The sequence below is a fragment of the Oncorhynchus nerka genome, linkage group LG4 (assembly GCF_034236695.1).
Source record: "Oncorhynchus nerka isolate Pitt River linkage group LG4, Oner_Uvic_2.0, whole genome shotgun sequence".
NCBI lineage: Eukaryota > Metazoa > Chordata > Actinopteri > Salmoniformes > Salmonidae > Oncorhynchus > Oncorhynchus nerka.
In genome coordinates, this window is record NC_088399.1 from 14,814,430 (window position 1) to 14,837,310 (window position 22,881).

The window sequence follows — 22,881 nt, forward strand, 5'->3', positions numbered from 1 at the left end:
ATCACTAAAATGTGGCATTGTACGGTGCACTTTGCTGCTTGAGATGTTTAGGCTGTTGTTATAAGCCTATCTATTTTAAATTATCGTTTAACTTATAATAAATGTATTATAGTATTCTTATAGTTAGTGACTTGAGAAATCCATGTAACAAGTTGACGCTAGACAGCGCTAAGAAATCACTGTTCAAGTCTCATCTATTTCGTCATTATATGTTTCATTATTCACGAAATCATTTTGTGCTCCTCTGCAAAGAGATATCGGCCACATAGGCTATACTAATGGATTAGTGTCTTTAGGCCTAGTGGGCTATGCACAATGGTTGAATGTGGATTCGATTTTACACAAGGACATTATTAAGCTCATTCACGACGCTGATTTCCAGTTTACGAGGACTATATTTAACACAATAAAAAAAACGTCACCATTAATATGAGAAATATTCTAAAATTACAATTTACAGGTGAGGAGGCTGTACATAATATTGCTGGCAAATATTTCGTGAATGTAATTTCTCAAATGTTCCAGTTTCCAAGGACTTAGTCAGGCATGCTCAAGTTATGACAAAAGACACAATAAATACATGATAAGGAGTGAGCTAGTATCTCTACGTAGACTATTGATTAAAGCCAGAGTCAGACATAATATGTGCAGTCAACCGTTTATTAGCCTGTATTAAATGTACTCATATATGCAACAACAATTAAATAATATAATTAGGCCTACTATCATTCTGGGGTATAGGCTAACATTAATTAATAAATTACACTTATATGTTGAGTTGAAAAGCACAAGGCAGGTCAATCTGATATCTTATTTTCTCGTTGATTAGTGTGTGTGCCCTTGACAGAAAGTCCTTTGAATTGAATAGGATTTAGGCTATTTAGCCATGTAATATTTTACATCACAGTTAAAATAATAGGCTACAGAGAAAGTTGCAGTTGTGAAAACAGTTTTTAACAGCATTTGAAAGATTATCCGTGAGGTCACCGTAAGAAGAAAAAACTAAAGCGTTATCCAAAGTCAATGTCACATGAGCACGGAGTCCAATCAAAACGTATCCACGCTGAACCCGAGAAGCAGGAGAAACGTAGTTATCGAGTCTTGAGCACCCGCTCATTTTTAATCCAACTCTAAACCAAAAGTTGTTGCTTTGTTTGTTTTGTTCATGTCTGAGCAGCACATATATCATGCTTATTGAATAAATCTAAATAACATCAGTAAATATACCATCTGAAGTTCCCAAGTAAGTATTTTCAGCTATTAATCATGTGCAAGGTGAATACATTTTAATAATGGTTCCGTTTCGGATCGCTTTTCCAATAATGGGTTAGGTAGGACTGCACGGTGTGATCTGGCTCCATTACTTCATCCCCCATTATGTTCAGTGCGCGGTCTGTATTGCCAGCCCATAGTCTTCCCTTTATACGTCCCGTGTAGTTATTTACATTTAACATTTTATTTCATCAAAGACGGATGATAAGTGATTATTTATTCGTATCGTAGGCCTATATTATTCGATAGCAATACAACGGTATATATTTTATTGGTTTGGCATGCAAAATATGAGGCCACAAAAGACAGTAGGCCTATTACCAAATAGCGTTATATAATTAGGCCTACTCTGGTTATGCTAGTTTTAGTAATTTTAGTGGCAAAATCAATAAGTAGCCTACGGTTCTTGTGATATTGGTTAGCTCACGATTAAAGTATAATCTAAAATCATTATAATTTTTATTAAGCCACTAATACTTATCTATAGAGTGTCATCCCTCCACATGTCAGTCACTCTATAGACCTACTTTAGCCAAGCAGATAGGAGGTGTCTCCCGTCGCTTACCTCACCAGCGTGACATGCCTTCCAATCAGATCCACCCTCACAATCTGTAAATATGAGGAGGGTATGTCTGTCCGTGGGCATGCACATGGTAGGTCTCGATCAGGCAAATTCAGTTATTGTAGGGAGCTGCTCACTGCTCCTTCCTCCATCATCATTCCTGCGGGGTGGGCCTATTCATTTCATAAAGTTAGAGCCACAGCGCGTGTTTCGAAGTCGTTTCTCCGTGGATGCATATCCAAACTGACACTGAATAGCCTACTACCGTTCTAGCCAAGAGGAGAACGGACACCGAATACCACCGTTCTAGCCAATATAACGCTGGGGATCCAACAGGTATGGCCTGCTTACGTAGACTACTTTTGCGGCTTTCCGAATGTCATCATTCAACAATTAACTTTTAATTTAGTGCGGTGATTTAAAATAATTATGTAAATGCTGGTAAAGTATTTGTTTTGATGCTCATTTGAAAAATATGCATGTTCATAAATGATGTATCTTTGCTACATGTGCGTCATTTCGGTGCATCATTTCGTAGGCCTAGGGTCAAAAGCTGATGGATCAGATTATTGGGGATACAAAATCATTCTTACAATATTAGATTGCTATCGAATATGCATACCTGCGCTTTGATTTATTAAAGATTGTAATCAGGTTTTAATGAGCCTTTTCTCCTGAAATAGGACAGGCTACATGTTTGCCGATAATTTTGTTTATGCACATAGGCTACACACATCCAAAATACAAGCAAAGAAATGCCGTTAATTGTTATGAAATATGACAATGTTTCCAATATTTAGGCCTATTAGTGGAAATACACACAATTGATAGGCCTACATGTAAGACAGAATACTGGTGATACAGATAAAGTTTATGTATATTTTTAAATACAGTGATTTATTTGTAAACTACCTGTTGCTCACCGGCATGTGCATTCCCAGGTGTTCCGTTGACCGGAATGGAGTACACTTATGATGTCGATTTGGAAGAGCTATGTCCTGTTTGTGGCGATAAGGTGTCGGGATACCACTATGGACTACTGACGTGTGAAAGCTGTAAGGTAGGCTGCAAAAGACGCAATCATTTATTTTTATACAAGTATTTTTATTTACGTCAAGATGATATCCCTCAAGAAATTCGTTATCGTTTTTATTAATTCAAATGTATTAATATTATTTTCGTTTTTGTATTAATTTTATTGCAGCATTGATGATGATCTTAACTTGGCTATTTTGTTAATAGGCGTGTCTATATGAACTCTCTCTCACACAGGGTTTCTTCAAAAGAACGGTTCAAAATAATAAGAGGTATACATGTGCAGAAAACCAGGATTGTAAAATTGACAAAACTCAGAGGAAACGGTGTCCATTTTGTCGGTTTCAGAAATGCCTGAATGTTGGAATGCGATTAGAAGGTAAAATCCTTTTTATTTGATTAATTTTGTTCATATTTGAGTTTAACATGGCATGCAGTCAGATTTTAAAATTCATATATTTAAACGTCTACTTGTTGTATATTTTTGGGGGGCTATAAATCAGATTCGATATGTGATGAAATTGCATATCTATCTCTTTGTGTTGGTGATATATTTTATTTTACAACAGTAGGCTTCCATAGGCTGCATTATAGTCTGTCTGTTGGTAGGCTTATTATCAAAAATATTTCGTTAAATATTCGTCTCTAATTAATGAAACGTAAGAAAAATGAGCTATATTATAAGTATAGTTTGTCAGTTGTTGCATTTATATTTTTGCCAATGTTTGGGTTTTAATTGCTGTATTAACATTGGCATATTAGCTATGGAATTATATATATATTTTTAAATCTACCTCCGGGTGAACTATTTCAGTAGCCTTTGATAAAACGTGTATGAACAGTAAGTTTTCTAATATGACTGAATAATTAGAAGAGCTTTGGGTGAGGTTATTCTTCATATGTCATTAAATCATTATGAAACAGCAAGCTTGAATGCAAGCTCTGTAAATGCACTTTCAAGTTATTTTGGGATTCAGAATAATAACAAAATGAGAACTAACATTTTTGTTTATCCCTGGAAATTAAATGTACTTTACAATGGATTTAATCCATATCTTCAAATATATACATTCAATCTACAAAAATATTGCTCTATTAGTGTATTTTTGGTTCACATTTTGATTGCTACACCAAGAACTCTCACACGCTAACATAAACCTCTGCATAGTGAATGCTAGTAATGAATGGAATAACAGTAATGGCGTTCGATCTTGCTCTCATTCCATCAGCTGTCCGAGCCGATCGCATGCGAGGAGGCCGGAATAAGTTTGGCCCCATGTACAAGCGCGACCGAGCCCTCAAGCAGCAGAAGAAAGCGTTGATTCGAGCCACTGGCCTCAAGATGGAGACCACCCCTCCGATGCTGTCCCCTGACACCCAGACAGACTACACCTTCACCGGCAGTCTCCCGGGCCTCCACCCGCTCCCCAAGGGCATCCTCCACACCACCACGACCCCCATCGCCCCCACAGACTACGACCGCAGCCTCTACGGACCCCCCTCACTGGGCATGGCTATGCCTGGACTCCCCCCCCATGCACCCCTACCCCCCCAGTACCAGTATGCCTCCTTCCCCAGCAGGGCGATCAAGTCCGAGTACCCGGACCACTACACAAGCTCCCCAGACTCGGTAGTGGGCAGCTACACCTACCCGGAGCAGGTATACTCTGGACCGGGCTCTCCGCAGGTCCCCGGGGTGCCTCAGCTGGTGCTGGAGTTTCTGCGATGTGACCCGGACGAGCTGCAGGTGCAGAGTAAGATCGCTGCTCACCTTCAGCAGGAGCAGAGTGGCCAGGGGGGCAAGGGTCAGGAGAGACTCAGCCCCTTCAGCCTAATGTGTCACATGGCTGACCAGACGCTCTTCTCCATCGTGGAGTGGGCCCGGAGCTGTATCTTCTTCAAGGAGCTCAAGGTAGGGAACCAAGAGTCAATCATTTGTTGTCATACCAAGCAAAGTTGTTAATCATTTGGAAACCTCCAAATTTCTCAGAGATTGTTTAGACTGTAGATGATATGCTGTCCTTATACTTTTTTCATGAAAAAATAATCTATTAGTTCAAAAGTGCTGTACACATCCAACAAACCTCCACAGGGTACAAAATGAGGTGAAATTAAGACAAAAAAACCTTCCCACTGTTTTGATGCTCCTGACGTTTTATTAGCAATGTTTCAACCACAAAGGTCTTCGTCAGGCTTACAGGTAAGACCTTTTGTACAGTTAAGGCTGACAGAAGCCCTTTCTGGTTTAAAGGTTTCAAATTGTGCGGAGCCCGTAGTCTAATATTTGTTATTTGCCTGAGTGGGGCCTGTGAGAATCACAACATGGAGGATACATAATGTTATATTTTCCCAAGGCATATGACATATGTCATTGTATCAGTTTTTGTTTATTGTGGTGAGTTCCCTATATCAGGATGTGAATTGAAATTCAAGTGATGAATTGGGAAAAACTCAACAATGAAAATGATAACCAATTCCTGAACTGAGTGGAAATCGCCAATGCAATAACATTGGGATACACACAAGCGCACCCACATTTGCACATACACACACATACACTGTCAACATTGACCATTTTACGCATGGACAGCCATGCACACATCTCTCACACATTATTCTGCTGTTTATTTGGGACTTCCTACTGCAGAAGTGTCCACCATGATGAAAAGACGATGACAGGTGGAATCAAGGAAGCACATCCGTATCCATGAAAATTGAGAGAGCAGAGTGATGGCTTTTTTTTCAACACACACAGCCCAGGGGGTATTCCACCAAGCAGCATCAACAAGTTAGCCTTAGCATTACAGTAGCCACCTACATGTAACTGTGTAACACGGTCTCCAATGAATATGTAAAAAAAATAGTGACTTTTAACCATTGTAGTGACTTTTAATAGTGACTTTTAACCATTGTAGTGACTTTTAATAGTGACTTTTAACCATTTTAACCATTGTACCATTGTACCAAGAGAACATCCCTGATCATCCCTACTACCTCTGTTCTGGCGGGCTCTAAACACTGGCTATCTGTAATTTAAAATAACAAGAAAATTATGAAGTTTGCACAATATATGAAATTGGACTTTTGAAACTAAATACTTTTAGACTGGCCTTCTAGGCAGAGTTCCTCTGTCCAGTGTCTGTGTTCTTTTGTCCATCTTAATCTTTTCTTTTTATTGGCCGGTCTGAGAGACGGCTTTTTCTTTGCAACTACCTAGAAGGCCAGCATCCCGGAGTCACCTCTTCACTGTTGACATTGAGGCTGGTGTTTTGCAGGTACTATTTAATGAAGCTGCCAGTTGAGGACTTGTGAGGTGTCTGTTTCTCAAATGAGACACTCTAATGTACTTGTCCTCTTGCTCAGTTGTGCACCGGGGCCTCCCACTCCTCTGTCTATTCTGGTCAGAGCCAGTTTGCGCTGTTCTGTGAAGGGAGTATTACACAGCGTTGTACGAGATCTTCAGTTTCTTGGCAATCTTTCGAATGGAATAGCCTTAATTTGTCAGAACAAGAATAGACTGACGAGTTTCAGAAGAAAGATCTTTGTTTCTGGACATTTTGGGCCTGTAATCAAACCCACAAAATGCTGATGCTCCAGATACTCAACTAGTCTAAAGAAGGACAGTTTTAATGCTTCTTTAATCAGAAGAACAGTTTTCAGCTGTGCTAACATAATTGCAAAAGGGTGTTCTAATGATCAATTAGCCTTTTAAAATGATAAACTTGAATTAGCTAACACAACGTGCTATTGGAACACAGGAGTGATGGTTGCTGATAATGGGCCTCTGTACGCCTATGTAGATATTCCATAATATGCCGTTTCCAGCTACAATAGTCATTTACAACGTTAACAATGTCTACACTGTATTGCTGATCAATTTGATGTTATTTTTTAATGGACAAAAAATTGCGTTTCTTTCAAAAACAAGGACATTTCTAAGTGACCCCAAACTTTTGAATGGTAGTGTATGTCACTATGGTGACATAGAGTAGTGACATTATGAGAGAGGTCTGAACTTTACTATATATTCTGAAATAACTCCACACAACCTCATAATGGGCATGCTATAATTGACCTTAATAAGTCATATCCCACTTTAGAATTCTTTACACACCATTGAATTGTAGCACACCATTTGTGAGTGTTTATTCAAGCTAACTGGCTAATCCATCGATTTTCGCTCTGTGTAATGCTACCATGAGGTGAACGGCTAATTGACTTAGCTTCAACCGCTGCCCTCCCGCAATGCTCTCCTCAAGACCCATTCTGGTCAGGCGTGACTCGGGCTACCGACTATCAGCGGTGAACAAACAGATGCTCTGACACGTTGTAGCTACTTGAGCACCGGGTGCATGCTAGTTGCAGCAGGGACTGTGTGGGCGCACATCGCTGCCATTCGGTTCACACATTGAGGAGAGGAGCCAGGAAAGGGCAATCTCTTCACTGTGGTTCCATATGTCACCCAACGCTATTCATTTCAGTCTGACCTTCATCCATTCCTATCTGGAAGAGATTTTATGAAGTCGACCCTTCTTGGCCATCCTGAGAGGCAGAATGGAACAGTGTTGTCAGGAGAAGAGATCTTTGAGAGATCTTTTATAAAGCAGCATTTTATTTCAAATGATTGAATTATGCCTCAATCTGCTTATTATCCTTCTCCCAAGGTTCACGGTGATGTTGACTGAACTAATTTAGAGTGAGTTAGGGAGGATATTTGATGTGTGTGTGTGTGTGAGTGCCAGTGTGTGGGAGCGTGTGTGTGTGTGATAGTGATGAATGGTAATAGCGTACTTGCAGTGATTTAACCTTGTTAGGTCGAGGTCGGCGTTCATCTCTCCTAAAATAAAACACTTGAGTTTTATGCTGATGTAAAGGAAATGGACCCTCTTAAAGTGCTGTATAATACCATGTCCCTACTTTCAATATTTTCACCACAATGGAAGCATTGTTTGGTTTGATAAGGTTTAGAGCAGTACAAAGGCTGATGGATGAAATGTTTTATTTTTCAGGGTCTGGGTGTTTATTAATACTTGAATAGTTAACAGTTTAGTGTGCCTTATTGTTCTTAAGGTCAGTTAAACATTTTGGTATGGTATGGCTTTCCTTTCACGGCTGAGGCAGACAATAGCAATTATATTACTGTATTCAATTTATAACACATTACAATGTTTTAGATTCATTTATATATAATACCCTTTGCCTTTGTTGTCCTGTGTCATATAGTAGATACAGTATATACAGAGTAAATAACACTAAATAAGAGGTGTAGCACAAACTACCTTCGTGTAATGTGAAAAGCTTCACCACAAGAACCTACGAGCCATAGTCAACTTTCACTTTCTGTAGGAGGAGCACTAAGACATAAAACCAGTTGACTATGAATAACAGGACTATTTGCCAAGAAGTCCCCAGTTATTTTTGCCGGTACTGAAGGCATTCCTTGCAGTAGATAAGAGTGGAATGTGTACTCCAGAGTGTTTAGTTAATGTGTTTGGGTTTTCCATGTGGAGGGATAGACAGTATTTCTAAAAGATCAAGTTTTATTTGAGATTTTTACAGCTTTCTGCGTAGTCAAATCGTTACAAAATCTATATCAGTGTTTTTAAAAGTGACCATTAATTGGCGTCTTCTTCTTATCCGTCTACAGCTAGACTTCTGAAAGTTTGTTTGATCTAAGATGAGAGAAAGCTCCTAAATAAGCTGTGTGATATACATATTATCTGATTGTCATCATATATGTCTAATAAATCATTTTAATTGTGATATTTGTTATCCAATCACTATACAATATAATACATAATCACTATACTATATAATACATAATCACTATACTATATAATACATAATCACTATACTATATAATACATAATCACTATACAATATAATACATAATCACTATATAATACATAATCACTATACTATATAATACATAATCACTATACTATATAATACATAATCACTATACTATATAATACATAATCACTATACAATATAATACATAATCACTATACTATATAATGCATAATCACTATACTATATAATACATCATCACTATACTATATAATACATAATCACTATACTATATAATACATAATCACTATACTATATAATACATAATCACTATACTATATAATACATAATCACTATACAATATAATACATAATCACTATACAATATAATACATAATCACTATACTATATAATACATAATCACTATACTATATAATACATAATCACTATACTATATAATACATAATCACTATTTAATATACTGAACAAAACTATAAATTCAACATGCAACAGTTTCTAAGATTTTACTGAGTTACAGTTCATATAAGGAAATCAGTCAATTTAAATCAATTCATTAGGCCCTAATCTATTGATTTCACATGACTGGGCAGGGTTGCAGTCATGGGTGGGCCTGGGAAGGCATAGGCCCACCCACTGGGGAGCCAGGCCCAGCCAATCCAAATGAGTTTTCCCCCACAAAAGGGTTTCATTACAGACAGAAATACACCTTCTCTAAAACGACGTTGGAGGCAGGTTATGGGAGAGACATTAACATAAAATGATCTGGCAACAGCTCCAGTAGCTTTACACATGCACACACACAAAAGGAGATATTTCAAATGATTGAAATTGCAATTATCATACTATGCATTGAAATACATTATATTCCTTCCAGTCAATAAGTATGTTTACATGCACATTTTTTAAACCTTTATTTAACTAGGTAAGTCAGTTAAGAACAAATTCTTATTTTCGACGACAGTTTAGGAACAGTGGGTTAACTGCCTTGTTCAGGGCAGAACGACAGATTTTTACCTTGTCAGCTCAGGGATTAGATCTTGCAACCTTCCGGTTACTAGTCCAACACTCTCACCACTAGGCTACCTGCTGCCCCATTTTACTATGATTATTGTGGATAGTAAGATTAATATAATAATTTGATTTAAACATTTACATGTTTTGCAACAAGAAACATTTCCAGAATAATCCTGTTTACGTGGACACATTTGAAATCAGGCTACCTGATAGGACTTTGATAAATGCCAAAAATGCCAATCAAAATAAACATTCTACCACATATTATTATATTCATATTTAACCATATTATAATACTAGTATAAATATGAAGCCTATTTGAATCTGAGTTCAGACATATAGAGTTTAAATGTGAAAACTATTTCTAAGATGCATACCTTTCCATTTTCCGAACTCACTTCACTAAAGCGAGAGGCTCGCGCTGCTCATGCTGGAACAAATACACTGCTGTTTACATGTCCTAATAAATCTAAATATTGCTAAAAAATCTAGGTGTTTTAGTCGACGTATGCTTACTTCGATTAAGACCTTAACGACCATTAAGATAATCAGAGTAAGGTGTTTACATGACTAATGCCATAACTTACCCTACTCCCATAATCAGTTTAATATAGAATTATTAGTGTGCATGCGAATTTACTCAACAGTGCTATGCTGGTGCTACGCTGGTACGCTGGTGCTATGCTGGTAACAAACGGCAATATCTGGAGATGGGTTACCATGTGTTTTTCATGCCAGTACTAAGCTGGGCTGTGTGGTATGTGTGTGTTTGTGTGGGATGGTGGATGTGGCATACATTAGCTTATTGACTCTCTTCACCACGTGTTGATGGGTAGTTTCCAGGTCTTTGTGTCTACATCTGTGTTGGACAGGTGTGTGTCAATCCCCTCACAGTAGAATGGCTTCCGGAAGGAACTTCTACCTCATTTACCAGGTGTAATCACTTGCTAGCATGGCATGCTATAGCAATAGAATGAGCCAGGTGGACATTAGCATTGCACCATATGTACTCATAACAGCTGCTCTAGTTTCGCTGTGTACCAAGACAAAAATATAAAACATGTTGTTCAGTATGTTGGTTAATAGTACAAAATAATCACTTTCATGAATTCAGACTATCTTTTTTCCACACTCACAATACTTTTACCTAAACCGGCACCTCAATGGTTGTACAATAGGCAGTATACACTTCATATTAAATGCTAGAGTGGTATTCACCATTGACTGTTAGAAATAGTTCACGGACTCACCCATGGGCGAGTGAGAGCTGGGAGATGGAGAGAGAAGAAAGAAAATCCATCAAAATTCTGAGGTACTTGACATTTTCAATAGGTGCAGATGGGGGAATAGCAGTAGGATGGCACAGTCTTTATGGTGTGCACTGTATTCCCAATGAAAAACCCCAACATATTCTGTTGCATTCACATTGCTGTGTGTCAATGGTTTGTTGTGCAATTCCTGAAGTGTGTATTGAATCCGGTCTGGTATTTGTGTTAAAGAACTCCCTGTGCTACAGCAAATAAATGAAAAACTGACCTCGTGGTGACAGAGCTCGACTTGGTGGTTAATAGCATCCATTTGCCATGGCAACAGAAAATCCAGACTAAATGGGGCCATGTCTTGATGGGTCTCTGTTCATATACTATATCTAGGTATCTTTGGTGATGTTGACATGCTTTTGTCCCTGGCTTGTGAATTTCCATAAAATGGTTGACAACTGATATTCAAAGAATGTCGACGTTTGTCAAACAAGCATGCTCACACTCACGTCATGTGATGAGATAGGCTGGTTGTTAAGCTGTATTGCAATGAATATTGATTTTGTCTGTACAGTGTTGCTGTTCTCTGGGTTTGTAGTTGTTTGTGACATTTACCCAAAATGCAACTTCTACTCAGGAAATGGATAGTGGATAACGGATAATGGATCATTCATAATCCATAGCTTGACTATGCCACAAAAAGCAGACTACAATAATCTTTTGTCATATCAGAAAGGTTCTCTGGATTATACTGTATACATTGTATTTTATAAAGTGACACTGCCCCCATGTTTACTGTGAATGCACCCACCATTGTTTGGTTAACCTTTTTATGTAGCCTGGGAACTCATCTGAATTTTCTCTGTTTCACTTCACAACACCAGTCTGGCCATGGGCTTTCATTACAACTGTTTGCCCCTATCTGTAATGGTGCATTACTACTACTTCTGGTTAACCACATTAAGTTCATTTATAGTTAACGGGAAGGTTCACTTTAGTTTAGCAAATGTTTTTACTTACCTTGGGTGTTGTCATTTTAACCAAACCATTTTAAGTCTGTTACCTTGTTATGTAGCAAAGCCATGGGAATTCAAAAGCATGGGAATCTGTGTATTTGGAACACACCCCAAATATGTGTGTTTGAATGGATTCCTTCTGTCTTCTATCAGGTAGGAGATCAGATGAAGCTGCTTCACAACTGCTGGAGCGAGCTGCTGGTGTTGGACTTCATCTCCAGGCAAGTCCAACACGGCAAGGAGGGCAGCGTTCTACTGGTCACAGGGCAGGAGGTGAGTGCTATGATCACCAAGCATCATCATCACACATGCACACACACAAGCATCATCATCACACATGCACACACACAAGCATCATCATCACACATGCACACACACAAGCATCATCATCACACATGCACGCACACAAGCATCATCATCACACATGCACGCACACAAGCATCATCATCACACATGCACGCACACAAGCATCATCATCACACATGCACGCACACAAGCATCATCATCACACATGCACGCACACAAGCATCATCATCACACATGCACGCACACAAGCATCATCATCACACATGCACGCACACAAGCATCATCATCACACATGCACGCACACAAGCACAGAAGTTGGAAGTCAGTCACACTTCTCCTCATGGTAAACGCATATCACTGAGTACCTTTAATGAGACCAGAGCTAAAACAAATTGAGGAAAGTTCCTATGTTGAAACTCATGCATTTGTATGTTGTGGTCTAGGTGGAGCTGGCGTCCATAGCGTCCCAGGCAGGAGCCACTCTCACAAGCCTGGTGCAGAGAGGACAGGAGCTAGTTGAGAAACTACAGACCCTACAGGCGGACCGCAGAGAAATTGCCTGCTTCAAGTTCCTCATCCTCTTCAACCCCGGTGAGTGGGAGATTCAATTGCATGTACAGGGGACCACCATGGGGAGCTGGATATCCCCATAACAAATAATTCTCTCCTAATTAAGGGTTGAAAATATGGTTGAAAATGTTAACTTTATATTAAGGTCTGTGGACCAATCGCCATTAAGTTCCTTGTCCTCTTCGACCCCTGCGAGTGGGAGATCAGCCATGGGTTCTCCATAGGTTAGTGCTATCGAGGATCATTGGGACATCCCAACTCTAAAACTTAACTTCTTAAGGATGACGCAGAATACAGTTCCCATGCAGGAACATCACTCAGCGGAATTTCAGAGCACCACCTATAGTTTTTGATAAAACTCAAACTTTCATTAAAATACACATTCAAGGTAGTGAATTAAAGCTACACTCGTTGTGAATCTATCCACCAAGTCAGATTTGTAAAATGCTTTTCGGCGAAAGCATGAGAAGCTATTATCTGATAGCATGTACCCCCAAAATACTGCAACGTCACCTAACACGACAGATTTTGCGGTAGCCGGCACTACCCAAAACGCAGAAATAAAATATAAAACATTCATTACCTTTGACGAGCTTCTTTCTTGGCACTCCTAGATGTCCCATAAACATCAGTATTGGGTCTTTTTTTTCGATTAAATCGGTCCATATATAGCCTAGATATCGATCTATGAAGACTGTGTAATCAAGGAAAAAACTGAGTTTGATAACGCAACGTCATTTTTTTAAATCAAAAAAGTCGACGATAAACTTTCACAAAACACTTCGAAATACTTTTGTAATGCAACTTTAGGTATTAGTAAACGTTAATAAGCGATCAAATTGATCACGAGGCGATGTATATTCTATAGCTGTACGTCTGGAAATAATGTCCGGGTAAATCTCAACCAAAATATCCGGTCGGAGACCGTAAGAAATGGGCTGTCTCTTGTTCGTTTGACCAAGAAACAAATCCGAGACAAATGACAAGACTGTTGCAACCTCGGCCCCATTTAATGTGGTTCACCTTTATCAATTGGTTGAAGTGGCGCATGGATATATTTTTCCATTTTCAGTGATCAGATTTTCCTGCACTTTTCGATGAAACACACGTTCTGTTATAGTCACAGCCGTGATTTAACCAGTTTTAGAAACGTCTGAGTGTTTTCTATCCACACATACTAATCATATGCATATACTATATTCCTGGCATGAGTAGCAGGGCGCTGAAATGTTGCACGATTTTTAACAAAAAGCTGCGAAAATTCGCAGCCTCCCTAAGAGGTTTTAACCTTAACCATTTTAAATGTAATCTTCAATGGGGTAACGTCAGTGTTGGGAAGTCCCAAGGAACGTGGATAGCATGGACCATTCTCCATATTAATTTATTAAAAATGAAATACAGAAATAACTCATTCACACGCCTTTCTGGGTAGGTCTCTAAGAGCTTTCCACACCTGGATTGCAATATTTGCCCATTATTCTTTTCAAAAATGTTCAAGCTGTGTTAAATTGGTTGTTGATAATTGCTACGCAACCATTTTCAGGTCTTGCCATAGATTTTCAAGTATATTTAAGTCAAAACTGTAACTCAGCCACTCAGGAACATTTATTGTGTTCTTGGTAAGCAACTCCAGTGTAGATTTTGCTTTGCGTTTTAGTTAATTGTCCAGCTGAAAGGTGACTTCATCTCCCAGTGGCTGGTGGAAAGCAGACTAAACCAGGTTTTCTTCTTGGATTTTGCCTGTGCTTAGCTCCATTCCGTTTATTTTTTTATCCTGAAAACCTCCCCAGACCTGAACAATTACAAGCATACCCACAACATGTTGCAGCCACCACTATGCTTGAAAATATGGAGAGTCGTACTCAGTAATGTGTTGTATTGGATTTACCCCAAACATAACACTATATTCAGGACAAAAAGTGAATTGTTTTGCCACGTTTTTTTGCAGTATTAATTTAGTGACTTGTTGCAAACAGGATGCATGTTTTGGAATATTCTTTATTCTGGACAGGCTTTTCACTCTGTCATTTAGGTGAGTAATTGTTGAGTAATAACAATGTTGATGATCCACCCTATGTTTTCTGCTATTAGAGACATTAAACTCTGTAACTGTTTTAAAGTCAACATTGGCCTCGTGGTGAAATCCCTGAGCGTTTTCCTTTTTCTCTGGCAACTGAGTTAAGAAGGACGTCTGTATCTTTGTATTGACTGGGTGTTTTGATACACCATCCAAAGTATAATTAATACCTTACTCATTATCAAACGGATATTCAATGCTTGCCTTTTAAAATGTTTGACTCATCTACCAATAGGTGCCCTTTGCGAGGCATTGGAAAAACCTCCATGTTCTTTGTGGTTGAATCTGTGTTTGAAATTCACTGCTCGACTGAGGGACCTTACAGATAATTGTATGTTTGGGGTACAGCGATGAGATAGTCATTCATAAATCATGTTAAACACTATTATTGCACACAGAGTCCATGCAATTTATTTCTCTTGTTAAGCACATTTTAACCCCTGAACTTATTTAGCCCTAACAAAGGGGTTGAATATTTATTGACCCAAGACATTTCGGCTTTTCATTTTTAATGAACTAAATAAACTATTATAATAACACAATTCCACTTTGACATTCTGGGGTGTCGTGTGTAAGTAAGCCAGTGACAAAGAATCTCAATCCGTTTCAAATTCAGGCTGTAACACAACAAAATGTGGGAAAAGTCCAGAGGTGTGAATACTCTGAAGACATATTAACTCAATATTCGCCATCCGTGGACCAATAAGTAGTGTCAAGTCCAACCTGGTTTAAAGTGCATCTTCACAAAGTTTCAATACAATTTGAAACAATAATAAGCAATTCTCTGGGATTCCCATGGTGGCTCTTGTTTACTGTATGTCTCTTGGCACAGTCATATAGACCCCTTTCTGTGTTTGCAAACATTGCCGCACGAGGGCGATGCCCGCAAGTTGGTGGCAGAACACGAACGAGTTCTTACAGAACGCAAGCAAAAAAAGCCTGTATTTACATGTTGCTTATGAGTGCATTTCATACTACTTTTGGATTACAATGGGATTTTAAGGCTCGTATGAAAGTCCAGCTTAATATGATGCTAGTCCTCTTCGCATATCAACTGCATTACACTTAAAAAAAGCACTTATATTTCAATCTGTAAAATGGCTCTTTGGCTAGCTTTTGCCACTGCCTATATCAATGAGCGTTAGCATTCTAGCTACCAACTGCTGCATCCAAAATAGTTATTTTGCAAATATTCCAACCAAATATAATCTTAACAACTGTTAAAGCAAGAATCAAAATATCATTGTAAGCGTATGAGAGTTAAATATTTTTATTTTGTTTAGAAGTAATAAAAACGTAAATCTAGGCTATGTTGAATGGGTGCAGATGGTGATGGCTTTCTTATTGTCGCAAAGAATCGTGGACATTCATACAATATTTTTTTGTTCTCTCATTTAGTACAATTGTCAGGTGTAATTGAGGTACAGATGTTTTTAATGAGCACTGTTGGAGAATTAGTGAAATCGTGTGCTTAAATGACATTGAATTAGTGAAATCAAATGGTCATGTGCTTAAATTAGGTTGAATTTGTGAAATCAAATAAGCATGAGCTTAAATGAAAGTAATTGGTGTTGTAAATTAAATGCCCCACAACGGCTTCTCAACCTCACCTCATTTATCACATTTTGAAACATAACTGGCAATTCCTTCGATTTGAGTTTGATCCAAAGCAATTCATTTGTCAAAAGAAGGATGGCGCGCTAATATGTCGGTATATATTTGGGGGATTTGAGCATATTGGCAGTTTGTCCCCTTTATGGCTCTAAGAGGCTAAATGATTCGTCTCAATGGAGTGTTGCTTTGCACAGGTTATGGGCTTAATTCGAATTAGGCTGCTCTGAATAGGCTATGTTTACAAAGGCAACGAGCGTCGCCCTTGTTGCGCACCACGCTCAAAGAAGGCTTAATGGATTGACCCCCACATCGGTTTTTCTCCAGACAGACACTAGGCCAGAATCCGCTGTGCTCGGTAGATGGGAAAATGGCCTTTTATCATCTACATTCCCCTAAGCGGTAGCAATTTAGAGCTAGCCCACCGTGAACAAAAGCTGCTTTTAATAATAAGAGTGCTTGAGAGGGCCCCGGCGTTTGCGCAGAGTGTGGATCTTTGTGTGGGTTCTGAGTGGCTTATGTCTGTTTTCTGCCTCCCTCTCTCTCTCTCCATCTCCCTCGCTCGCTCAGTCTCTCATCTCTCTCTGTGTGTCGTCATTCGTTCATCTCTTTCTTCCTCAGGCAATTCGGTAATATTTGTAGGGGCAATTTTTGCTTCACCTTTGAGCCGTATTGAAAATATTATCGACAACGTTTGATTCAATTGTGAGGGGCTCCCCCCAAGGTGCTCTCATGCTGAACCCCAGGAAAGGAGCCTCATCTGGGAAGACGGCAAGCTGTTGTCCCTCTCTTAGCCAAGCTAGTGCCGGAGCTATGCTCGTGTGTGCTTCTATACATAACAGCCCACGTAAACAGACTTATGTTAGCTAGTATCTGTATAGTACAACATATCCTTGTGCTGGGTGCACATCGTCATGGAAATGCTTGAGATACTCTCGAGCATGCATAGAAACAAAGAAAGACTGACAGGCAGACATGCACAGTTGGATCCATGTTTTCACTAAGATATTGGCTGGGTTCCAATCAAAGGATTGATGGCCACTGTTTGTCATGCTTCCACATGCCACCTCAAATCACAATATTAATATAAGTCACAATATGTCATTTTCAAACACGTTCAAGAGCAGCACTTAAAGTTACAAATTGTGCGTTTAGGGTAAAAAAATAAACTTTCTGTCTCTTCTCCCCTCAGATGTGAAGCTACTGGAGAGCCAGGCATTCGTGGAGGGCGTCCAGGAGCAGGTGAACGGGGCTCTGCTGGAGTACACCATGTGTGCTTACCCCCAGCACCTGGACAAGTTCAGCCGGCTGCTGATGCGCCTGCCTGAGCTCAAGGCCTTGTCGGCACAGGCCGAGGACTACCTCTGCTACAAGCACCTGAGCGGAGAGGTGCCCTGCAACAACCTGCTCATCGAGATGCTGCACGCCAAGAGGGCGTGCGCTTGAGGAGGGCACACGTTTGTGTGTGTGTGTGTTAGTGTTTTTGACAAGAGGGAAGAGAGGAGGTGTGTGTGGGTGTCCACATGTTAGAGAGATAAAGTGTGAGAAAGGCAGAGGGAAGCAAGAGAGAGAGAGAGAGAGAGATCACCCTTCTTGCCCCCAAAGTGCCAATTACTGAGGTCCCGGTCTCAGCCATTCCAGACCTCAGATCTAACTACAGTATGCCCGAAACCTGGACTGGATTAATTCAATTCACCACCAAGAGTGATTCAGTTGTAGAGAAATGCACTGAGTTGATTCACTCACCCTTCAGAGATTGAAATGTGATTTACATTTGAAGATGATGATTCACTGTGCAGGACGTAGTCATTCTAAGAGTCATTCAAGGAAAACGATTGTCAGAGACCTGATTCATCTGTAGTTCATATTCAGGCAATGATGCACTAGAGTTGTTGAACAGAGATGCACTGTATTGATTTACATTGCATACAGAGAACTGATTCATTCTGAATAATTCCATATCAAGTTCCAAAAAACGATCTTATGCTAAAGACATGCTAATTAGTTACTTGTTAATTAACTTGTAATTAAAATTCATACTGGTTTACTCATTATGTAGTATCACAGTTAATTAACTAATGACAATCACTAAACAACTAAAGACATACATTTCAGCTGGGTATAACCTACCTGAAGGGATCCATCCTAAAAGAGGAATACCACATCTAAAGTTAGTTGTATGCTAATGTTGCATAGATGCTAATGCTACTAGCTAGGTTGACACAACCACAATGACAGCATTTTGTTTAAAGAGAGAAGAAAAAACGCTCCCGATGCGTGTCTACTACGAGCAGTCTCTCTGAACCTTACTACTGTGCTCACATAGCCTTACAAATTCAGACCCCTGTTATATAGACTAATATTTATATTCTAAGCTGACAATTCTCCGTTTCCAATGCTTTTTCTTCTACTTTACTTCGGATGAGTCTGTATTTTAAACATTTCGTAAGTCAAATTTTCTCGTGTGGTTGCTTTTGAATTCTGATATTTGTGTTTCCTAAAAAAAATATATGAAAAATGTAAAAGCCATAGGGAGGTATTGTAATAGAAATATAGCTGTCACAGACTTGGTGTGTATCAGTGCACTAGTGAATAGGGTAGAGAGCTGAGGACAGGGAAAGAGAGAGAGAGATGGGAGGAGGGCAGAGAGAAAGCAATTTCATTCTCAATAGAGGTGACTTGCACTGTAGTTTCCCATTTGCCAACAAGGACCCTGCTACCCCCGGTTATGAAGTCAGATCAACAGAAAGGTCAAAGGGCACATGTAGATGTGCATGGACACATGAGTACACATGTAAATAGTGTGTATGTGTGGTACACGACAGGGAGTTGCTGTAAGGCGCGTAATGAAAGAGATATGCAGCGTAGTACACCTACGCCCTCGCCACTTCCTGGCTGCACACAAACAAACACACACTGAGGACAATGACACACACTCATCCAGGTGACGAAAAGCTATGAAGAGAGAATCGTTCTGAATAGACAGCTACTGTACGAAATGTACAAATACGATGTTGACTACTGTAAATTGAAAGTGGAACTGAATACTGAATGTTGTTGGAGACATTCTGAACATTTTTATCTCTTTCTCTCGCTCTCTCTTTCTCTCGCTTTCTTTTTTTCTCTCTCTTTCTCTCTGTAGATACATGCTCAATGTAAGTGATAAATTAACTGGAGAAATGTATACACTATACAGTATGTAATGAATGTATATGACATGAAATCGTACCCATTAATGAATGGTTAACGTTTTTGGATGCAGCCCTGAAACTCATAACATACATTTGATATCAATGGTATAAGTTATGGCATGTGTGTGCACGCATGTGCGTGTGTGTGTGTTTACACACCTGTGCCGTTGAGTGGGTAAGAGTTCTTAGAATATAGTACCTTAATGACGTGGCAAGGACCTCTACTAAAATGGACTTAATCTTTGCCTGATAGAAAAGAACCATTTACAGTTTATCCATACCAGAAGACAATCACCACAACTACATATTGAATGTGTATTTTCCCAATAAAAGTTGCCTCTGCAATGCTTTTACTGTTTTGGGGATTGAAATTCAGTCTTTCACTAACTTGCACTCCCACTCCCCAATAAATGCTTTCTGTTTGGGCCTTGCCCCTGGACGCTGGCCCCTGGCCAATTGCCCCTGGACGCTTGCCCCTGGCCCATTGCCCCTGGACGCTGGCCCCTGGCCCAACACTCTATATTCCCTTGCTGAACTTTCCTCTATTATGTTAAAGTTGCTACATCCATTTTCGGACATAAACATTCATGATATGACCCATTGATTCTTGAAGAATGTAACTTATAAATGCCTCTTCAGCTTAGTTCCACTGTCATACCCCATCAAAACCCCCAAAATAAGTTTGCTTTACGCCATTAAATGTAAACAAACACATATCATGGATGGCTAGTCCTTGCATCCATAGCTATGTCTATGAATTTGAGAGTGGTAACAATTTCTCCAGCCCCTCCCTCAGATTTTTGCCAAAACAGTGGCATGGAGTGCTTTGTTATTGTTTCAACTGCTGATTGCTCCTTTAAGTGGAGCAGACATTTACTGCCTTGCACTGTGTGATCTGGACATATGTAATCATGTGACCTCATTTGTCTGATACTTGTTTATATAGCTTGATTCAATCACATGATGTGTTTATTTTGGTTAATCCTTCTGACTGTGCTTAATTGTAATTGTTTCAAATCAATAAAAGCTAATTATTTAAAACTGGATGCAAGAATGTCAACTGATTTGGATTAAGTGGATTGTGTATTAGTTTCTTCAGCCTCATTTATACCTGAGGTGCGTTTAGTTTGCTTGAACGTTTGCTACATTGTGGAACGGTTTGTACTGAAGACATGTTTCCCAAAAACCTTCTAGTACGTTTCTGAAAATACTGTGAGGTATGTGTGCTGTCATTTGGTGGGTGTGGCGAGGTGTGGCTTGAAGCAGTGAGTGACATATTTAAAGGACATTGGCCATGCTGACAGCGTTCCCCAGCCCACAACCTAATCTCTCCCCATTTTTCAACTGGTCGATCAGTACAGCACCGTTTCCATTCAATTGGACGTTCCAGAACGTAAAAACATACTAAATGCAGCTTTGGTTCTAACTTGCGTCCTTTGTCCTGATCTTGTCCACATTAATTTGTGCTCAGATTAAAAGACGCATTGTGATCTGATTGTGATCAGATTTTCCTGACCACTTCTGGAGGTAGTCTGGGACCCATTGTGATTAGATATCTTGTGTAGACGAATCTGGACAATGTGAAACGATTTAAATAATCATTATACTGCCCTCTAAAATCATTGACAAGTGGCACCATTGACTTGTGTCAAAAAATGTGTGTACACGGAGGGACCAGGAAATCTGGTCACAATGTAGACACAGTGAAAGGCACATTTAAAAGAACATCTGTGGTGAGTTGCCAAAAGCCACAAGGTCATGTAATATATTTGAGTACCCATGCAGAATCACAACACTCATAGAAGAGTTTGTAAAATGTTCTAATTTTTTAATTGGTTCTCTTGTTCATAGCAAACATTCCCATCTAAAAAAGTACTGGTACAACAGAAATCTGGCTTTATATGTACTGCATTGGGGTTGTCTGAAAAGTACTGGTACAACAGAAATCTGGCTTTATATGTACTGCATTGTTGTCTGAAAAGTACTGGGAAATCTGGCTTGTCTGAAAAAGTACTGGTACAACAGAAATCTGGCTTTATATGTACTGCATTGGGGTTGTCTGAAAAGTACTGGTACAACAGAAATCTGGCTTTATATGTACTGCATTGGGGTTGTCTGAAAAGTACTGGTACAACAGAAATCTGGCTTTATATGTACTGCATTGGGGTTGTCTGAAAAGTACTGGTACAACAGAAATCTGGCTTTATATGTACTGCATTGGGGTTGTCTGAAAAGTACTGGTACAACAGAAATCTGGCTTTATATGTACTGCATTGGGGTTGTCTGAAAAGTACTGGTACAACAGAAATCTGGCTTTATATGTACTGCATTGGGGTTGTCTGGTAAAAGAAATCTGGCTACTGGCACAACAGAAAATCTGGCTTTATATGTACTGCATTGGGGTTGTCTGAAAAGTAAACTGCAGCTGGTACAACAGAAATCTGGTACAACAGAAATCTTTATATGTACTGCATTGGGGTTGTCTGAAAAGTACTGGTACAACAGAAATCTGGCTTTATATGTACTGCATTGGGGTTGTCTGAAAAGTACTGGTACAACAGAAATCTGGCTTTATATGTACTGCATTGGGGTTGTCTGAAAAGTACTGGTACAACAGAAATCTGGCTTTATATGTACTGCATTGGGTTTGTCTGAAAAGTACTGGTACAACAGAAATCTGGCTTTATATGTACTGCATTGGGGTTGTCTGAAAAGTACTCTGGATTGAAAAGTTGGAAGCGTGATGCTTAATTTCACAGCTATCTGCTACTTTGTCCTCTTTTTGTTTTTCTGAAAGGTGTTGTAACATTGTCTTGGAAAGAAAAGGAGAGCCTCACACTCTTGGAGCTCAGATGCAATAATTTAATAGCCAATGTTTCGACAGACAAGCTGTCTTCATGAGGGTATAATGACCAACACTGCAGGTCACTAGTTTATATCATTTGAAAGGACACACACGGGTGTCTGTACTTATGGCCGGCTGTGGCTTGATTTCATTGGTGGATTTACAGATATAAATAGAACATGTAAAAAAAGCATGAATAACATAATAATAATAATAATAATACATAAGATATTAGATACAATGTGTCTACATAGGCTTACAAACATGTACAATGAAAGAAACATCACAACAATCACAAGAATGGCTTCAGATC

The 22,881-nt window shown here is 39.3% G+C and overlaps 1 protein-coding gene across 1 annotated transcript; it reads left to right on the forward strand.

The window, feature by feature from the left end:
* Positions 1–1,923: 1,923 nt before the first annotated feature.
* Positions 1,924–20,758, forward strand: nr5a1b (nuclear receptor subfamily 5, group A, member 1b). Its single transcript, XM_029647383.2, has 7 exons — positions 1,924–2,170; positions 2,776–2,894; positions 3,107–3,248; positions 4,099–4,781; positions 12,122–12,241; positions 12,718–12,865; positions 17,725–20,758. Exons 2-7 carry the CDS (start codon positions 2,793–2,795, stop codon positions 17,976–17,978), a joined length of 1,449 nt encoding a protein of 482 aa, XP_029503243.1. The 5' UTR covers positions 1,924–2,170; positions 2,776–2,792; the 3' UTR covers positions 17,979–20,758.
* Positions 20,759–22,881: the final 2,123 nt, after the last annotated feature.

Bases quoted from the DNA above. Each gene is read 5' to 3' on its own strand.
- nr5a1b (XM_029647383.2), top strand. From the start codon at position 2,793: ATGGAGTACACTTATGATGTCGATTTGGAAGAGCTATGTCCTGTTTGT. The intron at 12,242-12,717 runs GTGAGTGCTATG...GTTGTGGTCTAG, and splicing joins TACTGGTCACAGGGCAGGAG to GTGGAGCTGGCGTCCATAGC. The intron at 12,866-17,724 runs GTGAGTGGGAGA...TTCTCCCCTCAG, and splicing joins CCTCATCCTCTTCAACCCCG to ATGTGAAGCTACTGGAGAGC.